This window comes from Physella acuta, unplaced genomic scaffold (assembly GCF_028476545.2).
Source record: "Physella acuta isolate Inbredline_101_S28 unplaced genomic scaffold, ASM2847654v3 ptg000625l, whole genome shotgun sequence".
Taxonomy (NCBI): domain Eukaryota; kingdom Metazoa; phylum Mollusca; class Gastropoda; family Physidae; genus Physella; species Physella acuta.
In genome coordinates this window covers 58546-79552 of record NW_026732144.1, presented here as the reverse complement: position 1 = coordinate 79552, position 21007 = coordinate 58546, and the positions used below count along the sequence as shown (strand labels likewise).

Genomic DNA, 21007 nt, shown 5'->3' with positions numbered 1-21007 from the left:
AATGATAGCACTAGACAATGTTGATATATACTGTAGTTAATTTTAATTTTTTAATTACGCACCCACTTATAATAAATATATTTAATATATGTATATAATATATAGGCCTATAATATATATATATATATTGTTCAAACATATATTCTATGGATTATGGTTGCCTAGTAGATCAAGCCTAATTAATCTGTTTTGTCTACTTAGTAATTTTTACTATTTTAAAATTTGTCAATGTGGCAATCCAGCGAGCAATGGCCAGACTAGGTTGATGAAAAAGATGGAGTAATGTTATTCTCTAGACTCGAGAGACTGATAATTTACAATCTCTAGTATTATCTAGATCTAGATTCTAGGCTTACAAGCAAACGCCGTAAAAGTCAATAAAGCTTAAAATATATATATATAATTTATGTTCAGAATTATTTTTACAAAGTCTTTCAATACAAATATAAAGATTCTAATAAGTTAAGAATATTTTGTTACTAGTCTAGATCTAGATCTATGTTCGGCCAAAGATTCGTGACATGTCCCAGGATTAAGAAGTGAAACCGAAAGTAAAACCTGTGTACTGTACAGTCGTGCCAGTAGATCTAAAATTTTAAATCGAGAAATATAATCTAGATCTAGATATATTCAGATATAAGTCTAGATCTAGAACCATTCACGTTATCATTGTGACAAACTCAAATTAAAAACCTAGGCTAAAAGCCGTAAAGGTAGCAGTTTGAGTTGAAGTTGAGTGTGAAATTCGTTCTTCAGGTAGAATCTAGCTAGATCTAGGACTGTAAAAAATTACTAAAAAATAAAATAATTGTTACTTGTTTGTTCACCATTAATTGATACTATCAATTTGATAGGTTCTTTATAAATTATATTAATAAAATTATAAAGTATAGGCCTAGGCCTAAGTAATTAAGTAATACTAAGTCTGTAAGTCAGTCTAACAAGTCTAACAGACACTATTACTAACTTAACTATTAACTAACATCAATCTTAAGCATTCTTAATGGGTTAGGAACTTAATGGAATAATGAATAATTTGAATAATGGTGTATTTATTTGAAATAACAGGATATTTAATTTATTATTATTTAATTTAAAAATACCATAATTCAAGCTAGAATCTAATATTATATAGATCTAGGCCTACTTACTTTGTCATAACCCTAAAATGCCTAACCCTAAACTTAACCCTAAACTCTAAACCAAAGTAAATAGAAAAAAGTAAAATAAAAACTCAGAGTCAAAACCTTTGGCCCAAAAGGAATGGAACCCAAGCTGCCAAAACAAACTAGTAAAAAAGACTTGTGCACCAACCAAACAAACGTACCGAATTGTGTGTAACATTTAGAGCAAATTACATTGTCCGAACACTACGTGGGACCGAACACTTCGTCGGTTTTTGGCTCATAGAAACTTTAATTAGCATGTCTCATGCGAAACCACGGCGCCTGCACGTAAACTGTTCATTTATGAACACTTCCGTGTCAAGTACTTCCGTTTCCTCTCTCAAGAATTATTTTTAGAAAATTTTTAACGTTGCATGGTACGCACATTTCTATTTTTACACCAGCCGGATGAAGTGACCTAGGGTTGGACTTAGGGGCAAAACTTGAACCAATCAACGCTTAGCTAAAAGGTTACACTATAAATAGCTTCTATATATGTATGGAACATCGTAAATGTCAAGGTTAATGGGTTATTTTGTGCTTGAACAACAAAAAAGGGGTGTTCGCTAACTTTTTTGACCTTACATGGGACCGGACAGCAACACAAAAATATTAAATAAGAATTTAGAGCATAAAAGGGGCTGGTTATTGAAGGGAAAGGGTCAAAATAAGGTCAAGAAGGCAGTGGAATGCGAAAGAGGAGGGGGAATCATGTGACCTGGCTGGCTTAGCAGCGTACTGCGCGAGCCGCAATGGCTGAATGGGATGAACTTTGGGAGTGTGGGAAAAAGGTTTTATACTATTAAAATTACCTCACAAACAATCAATAACACAATATAAATGCATATAATATATGTTTTTATTCATTAAATTGACTTTAAATTATTCTAAATGAACAAAAAGTGCTTTGTCCGATGACGGGTAAAGGTGTCCGAACACATTTGAAATTGTATTACATGTGTCCGAACACATGTTAAGACCCCCCAGTCACTATAACAAGAATAGCTAAAGTTCTATGCGTATGAATACAAAATGACACACACATTATTAAAGTAGAATGATTGCGGATAGATATGATACTTTTTTTTCCTTCCTATGTTAAGCGGTTACTGAATGAGACCGCATGGAAGTTTTAAGTTGCGTTTTTTCGCGGTGTGTGTCCGGACAGTGTAATTTGCTCTATATAGCGATACAATGAGTATGAGTGCTTTGTACAACAATCTCAAATTAATTCTAATTATTCTTTGAAAGATAAATTAAGCATCTAATTATGTCAAATTTTCAGTCACTTTGCATTATTGTCTTATCTTGACCTACATGTCAAGTTTGAAACAAATTGGTTTGGTAGAAGTGGTTGATATTTAGCATGTAAGTTTTGATCCATGATGGACGCTGCAAATAAAAAGGAATCAAGTCAAAAAAGAGCTTGTAAAAACAACACATAGAATCTAGTTTTAACGACGACATGTTTTTAAAGCACATAATTTTAAAAATATTGATGATATTTTGAATTTCCCCATTGAGAGTCTAACCTGTTTACTACCATTCGTTGTGCTGGCAGGCCTTTGTGTATTATAAATATTAATCAGCTGTTTCCTTACTGTAAGGGTGGGGGGGGGGGGTGAATGGAGATCTACCGCCAGTTTTGAGGGTGGGGAAATGCAGTACCACTAGTTGTGAGACTGGGGGTGATGAAGATGATAAAAAGATCCAACACACACAAGTCCAAATATAATGTTCTTTATTAAAATTTACACAATCAACTTCCTACCTAACTAATCTATACTGTACTACTACTACTTCTATCTAACTGTTCCCTAGCTCTACATATCTCCTACCATCTCAACCACACTATCTACCTTTAATTCTCTACCCTACTCTGGCCATTCTTTTCGTTAACTATCTATCAACTGCCTGGCCTAGCTGCAGACCCAAGCTTCAGTGGTCAGCTGACCGTCCCACGTGACTGTTCAGCTCCTGTATTTTCATTTGTTTCTCTAACCAACTAGCTATAGCCTGTTCTTATTTACTTTTTCTACTTGACCTATCCGACCTAAACAAGCGTCATCACATATACCAATGTATTGTATGTATTGCTAATTGCTAATTCTTAATACCAAGAAGAGGATTTAAATACTTCTTTAAAAACAACAACTAAATAACAGGGGATGGCTTCTTCTGGTGATGGGTCAACACTGGTGGGCCTTGATCTTTTGGAAACTGGCTGGTTTGGTCACCTTGAGGCAGTACCACAGGTTGAGTCAGATCGCTGTCGATTTCCACAACTGACTGTAAGTATAGGTTAAATTAGGACTGCAGTTAACTAAAAGTAAGGTCCATAGTAATCTAGAAACTTATTGTGGTAAATATAAGGTCTACTTTTGGCTGTCATTGTTCACCCAAAAATTCTCCTTTAGGTAATTGAATGTTAAAATTTACCATCAAATTACACCTTTTTACTGTCATTATTTTATGAGGATTTTATTTTTTATTTAACATTCACCATTAGTTCAAGTATTACAATAACTAATTCTTTTCACATTATTGGTTATCATTTTCAACAATTGTACTAACCTACATTTTTCTGTGGTAGTGCTTTATTATTTTTTTGTCAAGAGTTTGCTTATGTTATTGTTAAAAATTGAATTAAAATTTCAGCTGCCTGTTGGCATTCCACCAGTTCTGACATCTATCAGGAAGGAGGTTGAGAAATATGTCACAGACCTTGAAAGCCTGCCCATTCATCATTTCTCCACATGTCAAAGGTCAGTATATTATTTTGAATTCACATTTGATCATATTAATTGGAATTTAAAAACAATGAGATGTCATCACCTCTACAGATAGCTGGTATTGGCTTTCCAGCTGTATTAAAATGTTAAAAAGAATTCATTTATTGTTCTTTTTTACTTGTTTTTCACCCCCTTCCTCTCCCACATCGGCTAGATCAAGTGATCACATATATTTTTATTATAGAATTTTTATCTGACATTTGTAGTTTCAACCCTTTCCTGTGATTGTCTAAAACTCAATTTTTGTCAGTATAAACCAGGGTCATGTATTATATAAAAATCAACACTCTTATTGACTGAAGTTTTTTTTAGCTGGGACAGCTCTACGACAGCTCATTTTCATCTGATGTACCGCAGTAAAGCTGCTAATCCAAATGAGTTCAGTTATCTACCATAGGATGTCCCCCTTGAGTCCACATAGGTTCCACTGAGGGAAAGAAAGGGACAGCTAGGCATAATGCAGACCACATTCTATTAGTAAATTAAAAGACATAGATGAATTCTATGTTCAGTATGGACCACAAGGTTTGAAAAAAGTACTTTATCTTCCTTGGTTACACACAGGCAGATACCAAGGAGTCCTCGGCCTGAACGGTTACTGCATTTAGAGACATGTCCACCTGAGACAACTATACATGTGGAGAGGGACCCTACAACAGGGCAGTTGTTAGGTTTCACTGAGGTAGGATATTTTTACAGGACATTCCTTAGGTTTCACTGAGGTAGGACATTTATTACAGGACATTCTCAGGATTTTTTAGTTTTTTTAGTGTTTTGTTGTTGACAAGTTTAACTAAAATAAAACTTGTTTCAAAGACATTTGTTTTGCACAAATTTAGTTGAAAGAGAAGAATTTGTATATCAAATTATGAGCTTTCTATGTGGTTAGGTACATTTTAGCATGGCCTTTATATGTGTAATTGCTAATGAATAAAGATGAAAACACACAAGAAATATTGTTTAAAAAAAAAAAACTAAGCAAAGAAAGTTTTGAGTTCTCTTTATAATTCCACAGCTTGTTTTCAAAGTGTGATGTACACCATAGCCAAATTTCAGGAAACAAAAAAAAACGACAGACACTAGTCTTTAATAAAAAATGCATGAATTGAATGCATTTTTTCTTGTTATTAGAAGTATCACTGTATAAATGATTTATCCACTTGTTTTTAATTTCAGGAGTTAATTCCTGACAGTAGTGAAACTTCTAGAAATTCGCTTTCATTACGGCGAGCCCCTGACTTAAATAGTGCAAAGGTCAAACAAGATGTCAGAGGCTCAAACATTAACTTGCCATTCTGGCCAGGTATGTCGTGGTTTCTCAAAGATGGTTGTAATTTGTAAACATTGAGTACAATTGGTGATATAAAACTTTGTTTTTTGTATGATTTATTTTCTGTGTAAAAACAACTTCCAAATTTTAATTTAACTAGGGGGCCTTGATGCAGACGAGGTGTTTAACAAATTGGGTAACTCTGAAAATATTGCCAGTTCTATCAATTTTGACGATGGTGGGTTTCAAACTTAAAATATTTGTAAATTTAATAATTTTAATTCTGATTCACATCCTTATTTTATTAACAAAACTGATTTATAAATAGATAACTCCTTAATTAATTTGCAGAATGTTGTTACCTTAGGTATAATTTTTAGTCAATTTTTTTAATGAAGTATATGACTCATAGATGAAGTCACAATAAACTAATGTTATAAAATATTTTTAAATTTAATAAATTTAATTCTGATTCACATCATTATTTTATTAACAAAACTAATTTATAAATAGATAACTCCTTAATTAATTTGTAGAATGTTTTTACTTTAGGTATAATTCTTAGTCAAATATGAAATACACAACTCATAAATGAAGTCACAATAAACTAATGTTATAAAATATTTGTACAGAATCCCAGTTTTTATCTACTCCACCTGGGTTCAGCTGTGGCATGAAGTTTGACAGTCAGCCTGCTGTGAAACCAACAGCAGCCAAAGCACAAGGTGCCGCTGTACCATCTGATCCAAGTATCATTAGTTTGGCTGATATCATGTCTGGATCTGATGATATTGATCTAGGTGACAGTGACGATGAAAGTGAAAGTAAAAAAGGGGAAGCAAAGATTGACCAAGGAAAGCCTGAGGCAAGTGCAAATAAAATTAGTTATTGGGTGTTAAATATTAATTTGACATTACTTACTTTTAAAAAAATTATTATTTTATAAGCTATGTATTTTCGTTTTTCAGACTTCAAACATAGAATTGACTAGAAGTGAAAGTTTTGAAAATTTGGTTCAGGTTGGTTAACATATTGAAATCTGCAAAAAAATTTTCTTACAATTAATTTTTAAACAATTGTTTTATTTTAAAATTAATTTCATGTAAGAATTTTGATGTCCAACTGTTTACATGAATAATTTGTGAATGTGACAATTTTCAGCCTAGTGATTCAATACAGAAAGAGGAGACAACTACAGTTAAAAAAGTAGCAAAAGAGCAATGGGCTATACAAGTGGATATATCAGCTCCAGTACATGACTTCAAAAAGAAAATTCCAGTAATGGCTTATGAGGTTAGAACAATACAAAGTAGTTATTTAAAATTTTTGAGAATTCTTGTGTGCATTTTTATAATGTGAGTTGTTTTAATTATATTTTTTTCAATTTTAGAATTGCCAAAATTATAAATTAAATATTTGACAGCTTTTTCTCTATTAGCTGTTGCCAAAACCAAATAAATAAAAATATATTGACATGTCTTAATTAATTAAAAAAAAAACAACAGATAGCTTTATACAGGTCAAGGATGATATCACAAAAATTGACCACTAATCTACAAAATGTTCAAGTGTCTATTACAAAATCTGTGATCAACAATAATTTTATTTACATCATTTGCTGTGTACATAAAAAAAATTACCCTGTTGGACTAAAATATTTCAGTTTCCTTTTGAGTTGGATATCTTCCAGAAGCAAGCCATCTTGAGGCTAGAAAACCATGAAAGTGTTTTTGTGGCTGCACACACTTCAGCAGGCAAAACTGTGGTCGCAGAATATGCCATAGCTCTTTCTATGAAACACATGACAAGGTTTTTATATTTATTATAAATGGGAATGCTTAAACTTGTAAAAGTATTAATCAAGTTAAAAAAAAATGATGATTAACACTGTAGTAGCAATGTAGTTTTTCTTGAATTTTTTAGGACAGTCTACACATCTCCGATAAAAGCATTGTCCAATCAGAAATTCCGAGACTTCAAGACAACATTTCAGGACGTAGGCCTGGTGACAGGTGATGTCCAGCTCAACCAGACAGCATCTTGTCTCATTATGACCACTGAGATTCTCAGGTTAATTTCATACACTGTTTTACATTGTATTCATCATCATATTTTCTCATCTTGTCTCATTATGACCACTGAGATTCTCAGGTTAATTTCATACACTGTTTTACATTGTATTCATCATCATATTTTCTCATCTTGTCTCATTATGACCACTGAGATTCTCAGGTTAATTTCATACACTGTTTTACATTGTATTCATCATCATATTTTCTCATCTTGTCTCATTATGACCACTGAGATCCTCAGGTTATTTTCATACATTGTCTTACATTGTATTCATCATCATATTTTCTCATCTTGTCTCATTATGACCACTGAGATCCTCAGGTTAATTTCATTCATTGTCTTACATTGTATTCATCATCATATTTCCCTATCTTGTCTCATTATGACCACTGAGATCCTCAGGTTATTTTCATTCATTGTCTTACATTGTATTCATCATCATATTTTCCCATATGTGCCCAAGATACATGGGGCATATGAAGAAGAGTTGATCTGTTTGAATTACCTTGGCATTTGAGGGGATATTGTGGTCAGCACTGTGCTCCATCTTAGTTTCCCTAGCATAAGTCAGGTACCCAACAGAGATGGGTGGGCTCATGGATGACCTACAGAATTGAGCCGGTTATATTCTATTTCTGTACTGAACTCATACCATTAGCTCATTAAAGTTTTGGTATGTTGGCCAATAAAAGCTGGGTTTTCATGATAAAATTTTGAGATTTTATTCCCTTATTTTATTAGTAAGGTACATAATTTTAACACATTTCCTATTTTCTGTTAATGTCACTATACTAAAAAATGGGCATTAAAAAATTAACAATTTGTAAGCAATAGCATTTTTTTAACCAATACAAATTACTGTATACATTTTAAAAAATACAGTTTATCATCATTTACATTTTGTATGTGTTAATTAGTATACGAATACAAGATAACATTTTGGGAAAGATGCACAATTAAAAAAATATGAATAACATGTCAATTGCTCTGACATTTATATTTTATACCACAGGTCTATGTTGTACAATGGTTCTGACAGTTATATTTTATACCACAGGTCTATGTTGTACAATGGTTCTGACAGTTATATTTCACACCACAGGTCTATGTTGTACAATGGTTCTCACAGTTATCTTTTATACCACAGGTCTATGTTGTACAATGGTTCTGACAGTTATATTTTACACCACAGGTCTATGTTGTACAATGGTTCTGACAGTTATATTTTACACCACAGGTCTATGTTGTACAGTGGTTCTGACAGTTATATTTTATACCACAGGTTTATGTTGTACAATGGTTCTGACATTATATTTTACACCACAGGTCTATGTTGTACAATGGTTCTGACAGTTATATTTTACACCACAGGTCTATGTTGTACAATGGTTCTGACAGTTATATTTCACACCACAGGTCTATGTTGTACAATGGTTCTGACAGTTATATTATATACCACAGGTCTATGTTGTACAATGGTTCTGACAGTTATATTTTACACCACAGGTCTATGTTGTACAATGGTTCTCACAGTTATATTTTATACCACAGGTCTATGTTGTACAATGGTTCTGACAGTTATATTTTATACCACAGGTCTATGTTGTACAATGGTTCTGACAGTTATATTTCACACCACAGGTCTATGTTGTACAATGGTTCTGACAGTTATATTTTTCACCCCAGGTCTATGTTGTACAATGGTTCTGACAGTTATATTTTATACCACAGGTCTATGTTGTACAATGGTTCTGACAGTTATATTTTACACCACAGGTCTATGTTGTACAATGGTTCTGACAGTTATATTTTACACCACAGGTCTATGTTGTACAATGGTTCTGACAGTTATATTTTATACCACAGGTCTATGTTGTACAATGGTTCTGACAGTTATATTTTACACCACAGGTCTATGTTGTACAATGGTTCTGACAGTTATATTTTACACCACAGGTCTATGTTGTACAATGGTTCTGACAGTTATATTTTACACCACAGGTTCATGTTGTACAATGGTTCTGACAGTTATATTTTATACCACAGGTCTATGTTGTACAATGGTTCTGACAGTTATATTTTACACCACAGGTCTATGTTGTACAATGGTTCTGACAGTTATATTTTACACCACAGGTCTAAGTTGTACAATGGTTCTGACAGTTATATTTTATACCACAGGTCTATGTTGTACAATGGTTCTGACAGTTATATTTTCTACCACAGGTCTATGTTGTACAATGGTTCTGACAGTTATATTTTACACCACAGGTCTATGTTGTACAATGGTTCTTACAGTTATATTTTATACCACAGGTCTATGTTGTACAATGGTTCTGACAGTTATATTTTATATTTTACACCACAGGTCTATGTTGTACAATGGTTCTGACAGTTATATTTTATATTTTATACCACAGGTCTATGTTGTACAATGGTTCTTACAGTTATATTTTACACCACAGGTCTATGTTGTACAATGGCTCTTACAGTTATAATTTATATTTTATACCACAGGTCTATGTTGTACAATGGCTCTTACAGTTATATTTTACACCACAGGTCTATGTTGTACAATGGCTCTTACAGTTATAATTTATATTTTATACCACAGGTCTATGTTGTACAATGGCTCTTACAGTTATATTTTATACCACAGGTCTATGTTGTACAATGGTTCTGACAGTTATATTTTACACCACAGGTCTATGTTGTACAATGGTTCTGACAGTTATATTTTATACCACAGGTCTATGTTGTACAATGGTTCTGACAGTTATATTTTATATTTTACACCACAGGTCTATGTTGTACAATGGTTCTGACAGTTATATTTTACACCACAGGTCTATGTTGTACAATGGTTCTGACAGTTATATTTTACACCACAGGTCTATGTTGTACAATGGTTCTGACAGTTATATTTTACACCACAGGTTCATGTTGTACAATGGTTCTGACAGTTATATTTTATACCACAGGTCTATGTTGTACAATGGTTCTGACAGTTATATTTTACACCACAGGTCTATGTTGTACAATGGTTCTGACAGTTATATTTTTCACCACAGGTCTATGTTGTACAATGGTTCTGACAGTTATATTTTCACCACAGGTCTATGTTGTACAATGGTTCTGACAGTTATATTTTCACCACAGGTCTATGTTGTACAATGGTTCTGACAGTTATAATTTATATTTTATACCACAGGTCTATGTTGTACAATGGTTCTGACAGTTATATTTTATACCACAGGTCTATGTTGTACAATGGTTCTGACAGTTATATTTTACACCACAGGTCTAAGTTGTACAATGGTTCTGACAGTTATATTTTATACCACAGGTCTATGTTGTACAATGGTTCTGACAGTTATATTTTACACCACAGGTCTAAGTTGTACAATGGTTCTGACAGTTATATTTTACACCACAGGTCTATGTTGTACAATGGTTCAGACATCATCCGCGACTTGGAATGGGTCATCTTTGATGAAGTCCACTACATCAACGATTCAGAGAGGGGGGTGGTGTGGGAGGAGGTGCTGATTATGCTCCCTGATCACGTCAATGTTATTCTACTTAGTGCAACTGTACCCAACCATATGGAGTTTGCTGACTGGATAGGGTGTGTTCTCAATGCTGTAATTATAGCTCAGTTAATAATACCAAATCATAATTAAGTTAAGGATTAATTGAAAATATTTAATAGATTTTTTGGCTTCATGTTTAAATATATCTGATTACCAGCTTGAGTTATAGTCAGTTGGTAATAAACAAAATTACCTTCTTCTGTAGTGTTAATATTTAATGTGTACAGTATGTGTGGAATACAGTAGGATGGCTGTCTATAAATGTCCTTGCTTTGACTGATATGGGCAGTTGAGGACAGCTAAGTGAACAAAGTTCAAGGGAAGTATCTCCCAACAGAAAAATTAAAAATATAAAACAGAAAAGGACTCCGTTGATCTAAAAATGTCCCACCAATCTCTAAACAGACACTGGAACTACATGGTATATGACAGAGTAGAGTTTCTTACTTAAATGTTTATTTTTGTGGTTTATATTAACAAAAACCTTTTGGTAGTAGTTATTCTATTCTCTTTGGATTTGCAGTCGGATAAAAAAAAAGAAAATCTATGTGGTCAGTACCTTATACCGTCCAGTGCCATTGGAACATTACCTGTACACAGGTAACAGCATCAAGACATCGAATGAGCTGTTCTTGCTGGTTGATGCTAAAGGAAATTTTCTAACCCCAGGGTAGGTTTTTTATTAAAAAATATTTCTGTGACATTATTAACAGCTTTTTAATAAAACTGATTTATTTATTGTTTATATATTTCCTTTAGGTTTAGTTTAACTAGAGTAAGAGACAGTAGTCTAGAGTCAGTAGAAAGAGGTTGGAGGTGGGGAAGCTTCAAGAAAAGATGAAAATGAAAGATCTAGAATTGAGGTAGAAGGGGGGGGGGGTGGGGGTTGATTCAGTATTCCCAAAGTTAAACCAGCTCAGCAGTTGTCTAATGGCATTCAAATAAAATTTAAGACTTATGGTTTCAGAACAAATAGCTTTGTGCATTTATTTTTCAAATCTGATCACTGATATTTTGTTTAAATTCCTTGTTTTTTCCCCCAAGGTACAACAAAGCAATGGAAGCCAAGAAAGAAAGGGCCAGCAAAAGTTCTCAGAGTTTTGGGGCTAAAGGGTCACGGGGAGGAGCACCAGGCCAGGTGACCACTCCGTTTTGTCCAGTGGATGTTTTTTTTTTTTTAAATGAATAACTGAGTTGACTTGAGTGTCCTTTTGAAAAATGACCTAGATGGCTGCAATAATATTTTTAAAAATGAACACAAATTTACTCTATGTACTTTGAAAAAAAATGCATTAAATGTCCTTAAAAATTAGTATTTTTTTTTATACTATTACTGTTTGTATTGAATTTAATTTCTTTTGAATAAATAAATAAATTGTCTTTTCCGTGATCAAACATGACCAGTTATATTTTTATATTATCAGGACAAAAACATCTGGCTCTCTGTGATAGAAATGCTGAAGAAGAAAGACAAGCTTCCAGCAGTGGCTTTCACATTTTCCAAGAAAAAGATTGAAGAGACCACAGCCAACCTCCAGACCATCGACCTGACCACAGCCACAGAGAAGAGCGAGGTCCATGTTTTCTTCCACAGGTGCATCAACAAGCTTAAGGGAGCAGATAAAGATTTGCCTCAGGTGTGGCCAAGTCATTTTTACATGAATTATTTTTTAAAATATAACTTGTTTGAGTGAGTGTTGAAATGATAAAGCTAATTTTTTAAATTGATCTGTATTGAATCTGCAAACTAGTTATAGAGAATTTAAAATCCAGTCTAATATTTTTTTAACTGTGATCTGATCATACAAATGTGAAAATTTGCTGTTTGGGTTAGAATGTAAACATGGTAAGGGGTTAGAATGTAAGGATTTTGAGGGTGAGGATTAGGTCTAGTAAAAACATTTCTTGATTACATCTTATCTGCTGTTCATGTTGCTTAACCATTAAAGGATGATAAAACAGATTTTATACAGGAGTTTTAACCATGTATTTTAAAAATATTTCGTTCTGTGTCATTTAGGTACATCAACTTGAAGATCTATTGAAAAGGGGATTGGGTATCCATCACAGTGGGGTGTTGCCCATTCTAAAAGAAATGGTTGAGATGTTGTTTCAGAAAGGTTTGGTCAAGGTAAATATGGCTTACATCTTCATGCTTTAATTAATCATCATTTGAATTTGGTCTATTATTATTTCAAATAAGATAAGTAAAGTACCCTTTTGAACCTGAAGGTCTATGTGGCAGGTGAAGTAGATTTCACCAGTTTTAGTGACCTTGGCATATGAAGGGATAATGTGGTTAACAATATGCCCAACTGCCTTTACTTTCCCTAGTGTTTGAAATAAGCCTAAGTAATATTATGCAGTGTGATTTTTTGTTTATTATATAGTTACATGGATATATGATTAGTTTTTTGATTATTTATTCATACAATAAATATTATAGTGTAACTTCTACTTCCAGTTTTTAATTTGTTTTTATGTTTATTTTTCAGCGAGAGTGTAACTTCTACTTCCAGTTTTTAATTTGTTTTTATGTTTATTTTTCAGTGAGAATCCCTTGTTTAAACTAATGTGATTTTGGCTCAAACCAACACTTTAAAAATATGTATATTTTTTCTGATCTCAGCCATTGTTTCACTATTTTAGATCCTGTTTGCCACAGAAACTTTTGCCATGGGTGTAAACATGCCAGCTAGGACTGTGGTGTTTGACTCCATACGTAAGCATGACGGCACAAATTTCCGGAATCTTCTACCTGGTGAGTACATCCAGATGGCGGGGAGAGCAGGGAGGAGAGGCCTGGACACCACAGGGACAGTCATCTTGTTGTGTAAAGGGGATGTCCCAGAGATGTCTGAACTACACAAGATGATGCTGGTAATTTGATTCCATCAATCTCTCTTACTTATTCGGTTCCGTGTCTGGCTCTCTTTCTGTTAGATTATGTTGTGGCAGGCTTATCAAGTAAAGTTCTTCTTTAGACCTAGCAATCCATTGAGCAGATAAAGTAGAGTTCATATGTTTTTTGACTTAGGCATATGAAGGACATACCTAGTTATCATCTAATTAACTAATTTGTGGTCTATTTATTTGAAAGTTTATTTGGTTGTTTCTTTTGTACCTTCTTGTTGAGTGTTTACACTATTCCGCTTGAATTTTAAATATTATGTTACAATTATTTTTATAACATTGTAAGGTTTTTCTATAGATGTACTATGGCAATTCACATTTATAAATATGAAGTATACATAAATAAAGAGAGAGAATCAGAATAATAATGATATGACATCAACTAAATATTAGCTGAAAATTTAGGATAACAAAGAATTGTTAAAGAAATTATCAGGTAAATAATTAGTAAATGAATAAAGTAACTTGTAAAAAAATTGTTTTGTAAACAATGCTAAACAAATTAAACTTAAATATTAGAGATCAAGTGGCATTGATTCATGTTTAAACTAATAAACAGATTCCTTATTTTTTCTTAAACCCTGACTCCAAGCAGTCCTCTCTTAAATTTTCTGCAATGTTAAAGTTTATTTCCATATATTTTTTTTAATCTAGGGCAAACCAACGACCCTTGAGTCTCAGTTTAGACTGACGTACACCATGATATTAAACTTGTTACGAGCCGAACAACTCCGCGTACAGGATATGATCAAACGGAGCTTCTCCGAGTTTCACAGACAGAAGGACACATCCAAGCACAAGGAGTCTCTGGAACAGCTGAAGAAGAAAATCGCCACCATTCACAACATTGAGTGCTACTTGTGTTCGTTAGATTTAGAAAAATATTACGAGGATTGTAAAGAATACTACAGGCTACAAAAATATTTACAGGTCTGTCTATAGATGGGATTGAGATAAATTTAATATAATTATAAATATGTTTCATTATTGATTTAAAAGTAGATCTAATAGGTCTTAACATTTTAATAAAAAAAAAAGAGATAGTCTGTCCTGAAATTTTTTTTTTTAAGTGAAACAATTGTTGTATTTTCAGTCAGTAATATTCAGTCACCCAATAGCAATCAAGTGTTTAACTGCTGGCCGCGTCATCATGGTGAAACGTCCAATGGGCCAGGCTGTTCTAGGGGTCATCTTAGAATCCAAAATGGCTACCAACAATGAGAGGGAGTATAAAACTTTAATTATATCTGACAAGGATTCACCAAATGAAACAAAGAAAAGCACAGATGGTGAGTTTAAATTTCTGTAATATTTGTTTGGTTTACAGAGTGTTAAATTATGTTTTATTTTAAGTTGACTTAAGTTTAGGTTCTTAGTTAACTCATGGATTGTTTTAAAGATGAACCTTCTTACTTGGACAATGAGCCCATGAACATGAGTATATGAAAAAAAGGAAGAAAGGAACTAATGTCCAATGAATGTTTTTTTACATGTTTCAGATTTTAAGCTTGTCCTACCTAACCAAATTATATTTTTTTTTATGTTACAGATTTTGAACCTAGTTTACCTAGTTCTTTGTTATTGTTGTTTGTTACAGATTTTGAACCTGTCCTACCTAGCTCTTTGTTTTTACCTGAGGGCCCATGCTGGCATAAAGTCGTTGACCTTCGTAGCTCTGACATAGTTAAAATAACAACTTCCGTTATTAAAATCGATGCTACTGGCATTGTGATGGACTGCAAGAAGCGAGAGTGTCTTAGATTCAAGTAAGTTTAAATTTGTGTTTTTTGCTTCAAATGTGTGTTTTTTTGCTTCAAATTTGTGTTTTTTGCTTCAAATGTGTGTTTTTTGCTTTTAATTATGTTTTTTGCTTTAAATAGTTTTTTTTGCTTTAAATTGTGTTTTTTATTAAAGGTGTGGTTTTTGCTTTAAATTTTTTTTTGTTGCTTTTGATTGTATTTTTTGTTAACCGCTCAGATTGTTAACCACAAATATCAAATAAAGTAATGGCTTGAAAATATTCAAAATCTGCCATTTTTTATTCCGAGTTCATTTTTTAAATGTGTGTACTCATGAACCAGGGATGACCCACCTGATCGTTGTGTAACAACAGCGGCCCAAGAACTGGCTCGGCTCAGCGAAACAAACCCGTCAGGTTTACCAGGACTTCATCCAATCAACGACCTCAAGCTACGAGACATTGAATTGGTTGAACAGTGTCGCTCGCTACAATTTCTAGAGGAGGGTTTTATTAACTTTAACTGTACAAAATGTCCACAGTTCTTGGAACATGTAAGTTCAGGAATTTAGTCTTTTTAAGAATTAGGTAGCTAGCTTTTTCATTTGGATAAGATCAACTAAATTTTATTAGTGGTTTAACCCTGTAATTACAAAATCTATAGTCTTTGTTAGTCAATGATTTTTGTTTGCATTGTTAATTTGTATCTGAAATATCTTCTAACTTTTTATTTAAAGGTTTGAACTTTACTAGTTTTTATTGATATATCATTAAATCTACATGGCTTTTAAAAATGATTACTTACTGAGGTGCTTCTTATAAAAGGAAACAAGTCACACAGACAAACATTTGTAGGTGAAAATTAAAGTAAGAAAAAGCATTTTGTTAAATGTTTATTGAATTTTTTAAAATGTTAGTTTTCAGAACATGCAAAAAACATGGTGATCAAGGATCAATACAAAAAAATTCAATTTTTGCTGTCTGATGAAAGTCTGGAACTGTTGCCAGAGTTCAACCAGAGGATTCAGGTAGGCCTTGATTGTTCTACAGCTAACCTTAACCAGGGTAGTTACAGCTAAACCTAACCCAGGGTAGTTACAGCTAAACCTAACCCAGGGTAGTTACAGCTAACCTTAACCAGGGTAGTTACAGCTAACCTTAACCCAGGGTAGTTACAGCTAACCTTAACCCAGGGTAGTTACAACTAAACCTAACCCAGGGTAGTTACAGCTAAACCTAACCCAGGGTAGTTACAGCTAACCTAACCCAGGGTAGTTACAGCTAAACCTAACCCAGGGTAGTTACAGCTAACCTTAACCAGGGTAGTTACAGCTAACCTTAACCTAGGGTAGTTACAGCTAACCTTAACCAGGGTAGTTACAGCTAACCTTAACCAGGGTAGTTACAGCTAACCTTAACCTAGGGTAGTTACAGCTAACCTTAACCTAGGGTAGTTACAGCTAACCTTAACCAGGGTTGTTAAAGCTAACCTTAACCAGGGTAGTTACAGCTAACCTTAACCAGGGTAGTTACAGCTAACCTTAACCAGGGTAGTTACAGCTAACCTTAACCAGGGTAGTTACAGCTAACCTTAACCTAGGGTAGTTACAGCTAACCTTAACCAGGGTTGTTAAAGCTAAACCTAACTCAGGGTAGTCATTGATTGTCCTACAGCTAAACCTAACTCAGGGTGGTCTTTTGTCCTTGAGTCTCTTACAGCTAAACCTTAACCAGGGTTGTTAAAGCTAAACCTAACTCAGGGTAGTCATTGATTGTCCTACAGCTAAACCTAACTCAGGGTGGTCTTTTGTCCTTGAGTCTCCTACAGCTAAACCTTAACCTAGTTAATCATCACAGCTAACTTAAACCAGGGTAGTCCTTGATTGTCCTACAGCTAAACCTAACCCATTTAATCATTACAAGGTTAGGTTAGGTTTGCCTGTCGTCCCCCCTGGGACATAGGCAGCTGACAAGAGCTTTCCATTTATCTCTCTCCTGGGCTAGTCTCTCCAACTGTCCCCAGGTGTATCCAATCTTCTTGGTGTCTTCTTCCAGGTGACGTCTCCAAATCTTCCTTGGTTGGCCTCTTTTTCTTTTGCCCTGTGGAGCCTGTCTTGTTATACTGGATACAGGCTCCCTGACTGTATGGTCAATCCATCTTTATTTTCTCTGGAGAATCTCTTCTTCAGCTGGCAGTTGATTTGTCTGTTGCCATAGCACCTCAATTCTGATGGTTTTAGGCTCAAAGGCTATTTTGGAGGCATGAAGTTATAAATTGTATTTTTTTCTTATTTGTGGCAATTATTCATTACGGCTAGCCTTAAATCGGGGTAGTTCTCATTTGTCTTTCTGTTAAACTTAACCCCAAATAGTCATTCATCCTACCACTACTTAACCCTAAATAGTCATTCATCCTATAGCTACTTAACCCCAAATAGTCATTCATCCAACCACTACTTAACCCCAAATAGTCATTCATCCAACCACTACTTAACCCCAAATAGTCATTCATCCTACCTCTACTTAACCCCACATAATCATTCATCCTACCTCTACTTAACCCCACATAATCATTCATCCTACCACTACTTAACCCCAAATAGTCATTCCTCCTACCACTACTTAACCCCACATAATCATTCATCCTACCACTACTTAACCCCACATAATCATTCATCCTACCACTACTTAACCCCACATAATCATTCCTCCTACCACTACTTAACCCCAAATAATCATTCCTCCTACCACTACTTAACCCCAAATAATCATTCATCCTACCACTACTTAACCCCAAATAATCATTCCTCCTACCACTACTTAACCCCACATAATCATTCATCCTACCACTACTTAACCCCAAATAATCATTCATCCTACCACTACTTAACCCCACATAATCATTCATCCTACCACTACTTAACCCCAAATAATCATTCATCCTACCACTACTTAACCCCAAATAATCATTCCTCCTACCACTACTTAACCCCACATAATCATTCATCCTACCACTACTTAACCCCAAATAATCATTCATCCTACCACTACTTAACCCCAAATAATCATTCCTCCTACCACTACTTAACCCCACATAATCATTCATCCTACCACTACTTAACCCCAAATAATCATTCATCCTACCACTACTTAACCCCAAATAATCATTCCTCCTACCACTACTTAACCCCACATAATCATTCCTCCTACCACTACTTAACCCCAAATAATCATTCATCCTACCACTACTTAACCCCAAATAATCATTCCTCCTACCACTACTTAACCCCACATAATCATTCATCCTACCACTACTTAACCCCAAATAATCATTCATCCTACCACTACTTAACCCCAAATAGTCATTATCCTACCACTACTTAACCCCAAATAGTCATTCATCCAACCGCTACTAAACCTCAAATAGTCATTCATCCAACCACTACTTAACCCCAAATAGTCATTCTTCCTACCACTACTTAACCCCACATAATCATTCCTCCTACCACTACTTAACCCCACATAATCATTCCTCCTACCACTACTTAACCCCACATAATCATTCATCCTACTGCTAATCCCTAATTGAGGTACTCCTTAACCTCAAGTTAACCCACACAATGTAGCATCTATTCTCACTTTGTTTTGATTGGCCTGCAGGTCCTGAGATACCTAAACAACATCAACTCCAACAACATAGTCCAGCTGAAGGGCCGCGTGGCATGTGAAATCAGCAACCATGAGCTGATGATCACGGAGCTGGTGTTTGAGAATATTTTCACGGAACTTCATCCATTTGACATCGCAGCTCTACTGTCCTGTTTTGTGTTTGAGATGAAGAAGTGCAGTGAACCTAATCTGACGGATGCACAAAAAAAGGTGAGACTTTTCAAAAGTGAACCTCAGTCAGCAGTTAATTGTCAGTACCATTTATTTTAATAGGATGACATGGTCAGGTAGTAGAATGCATAACTGTTTGAGTTCAGATCCTGGACTCGAGTCCACCCAGCTCTGATGGGTACCTAACTCATGGGAGGGAAAATTAAGGCAGCTTGACAACACTACCACCTTATGTGCAGACATCATTTTAACAGATTAACTGAATGTTATCTGCCCCAAGTGTCTGATGGGAAAGTTGATGATTTACTTATAATCTATTTAAATATACTCTAATTATTTTAAAAATCTCTCACTATGATGTCCCCAGGTTAACTTTGGTTTTATTGATTGACATGTTTTATGAAAAACATTCCTCAATATTCAATAACCATGTTTTTAATGACATTTTAGGGCATGGAAGAGATATTAAAGAAGGCAGAAATGATTGGACAAATTCAAAAAGAGGCTGGCATGACAATGCCAGTGGAAGATTTTGTTGAACAATATCATTTTGGACTTGTAGAGGTGGTCTTTGAATGGGCTAGGGGAATGGTAAGCATTATGGATTAAGCCAGTCTTTTGGATTAATTATATATAAAACATATTTTTAAATTTTAGCTAACAATTGTTTATTTGTATTTAACAGCCATTTTCTAACATAACCACATTGACGGATGTCCAAGAAGGGATTATAGTGAGGACCATTCAGAGACTGCATGAACTGCTTTGTGATGTACGGAATGCAGCTAAGTTGATAGGGGACAGAACTCTGGTTCAGAAGATGGAGGAGGCAATCAGCAGCATTAAGCGTGACATAGTCTTTGCTGCCAGTCTGTATACTCAATGATTACTTTTTTTAACGGACATAACTGTTTTGTAAATAAATTTAAATTCTATTCATGTATGTAAAAACTTGATGTGATCATATTTTAGTTGGACAGTGTCCAAATTTTATTTTAGACATATTTCAACAATTAAAACCTGCCTTGTTGTGTTGGTGCCTGCTTTCCATCTCTTATTGAATACAAGTCATTTATTCAAAAGATTTTAGAACTGTTGTATAACATTTATGCTGCATATTGTTTTCTTTTATGGCTTATATCAACCATTTCAAATGTGACTATAAATAATTCAAGTTGATGCTCAAGTGGTCTTTACTTAGAGAGGGGACCTTTAAGATAACCTAATCTGTTGAGTATATATTCTAAATGGCAATTAGTTGCCTATCTGTAATTCTTCTGAGTTGAAGAAAATAGTTTAAATTTTTTTCTTTTTTAAATCTGGTTACTACTCATCTTTTTTAATATTTATTTCTAAACATATATCCCATGTAGCATTACATCTATGCTACAGATTTGTTGATGAATTTTAAAATTTCTTACTATTACTATACTAGTCATTATCAGACTTTTTTAAGGACTTCTTTTGTTGATAAATTTTATAGTCTTTTTAATAAGACAAATTTATTCCACTATTTTGGCAGCAGTTGGCTTTCAGGGTGAAGCAGCTCAATGTTTTTAATAAAAGAAGTGACAAATAGATTAAGCTGCAAGAATTGATTCATTAAAAGTGTAAATTTAAAA

The 21007-nt window shown here is 34.1% G+C and overlaps 1 protein-coding gene across 1 annotated transcript; it reads left to right on the top strand.

Annotated features, from left to right (window-relative positions):
• The first annotated feature begins 643 nt into the window (after positions 1-643).
• LOC131948134 (superkiller complex protein 2-like) lies at positions 644-20404 on the top strand. The gene is made up of 25 exons (XM_059309657.1): positions 644-756; positions 3332-3457; positions 3825-3931; positions 4523-4640; positions 5135-5261; positions 5389-5466; positions 5861-6093; positions 6197-6247; positions 6390-6521; positions 6892-7037; positions 7152-7298; positions 10738-10929; positions 11418-11564; positions 11939-12032; positions 12319-12531; positions 12915-13025; positions 13544-13774; positions 14462-14737; positions 14901-15096; positions 15405-15573; positions 15889-16099; positions 16463-16573; positions 19206-19424; positions 19836-19976; positions 20071-20404. The coding sequence occupies exons 2-25, from the start codon at positions 3335-3337 to the stop codon at positions 20269-20271; spliced, it is 3774 nt and encodes a 1257-aa protein (XP_059165640.1). The 5' UTR covers positions 644-756; positions 3332-3334; the 3' UTR covers positions 20272-20404.
• Positions 20405-21007: the final 603 nt, after the last annotated feature.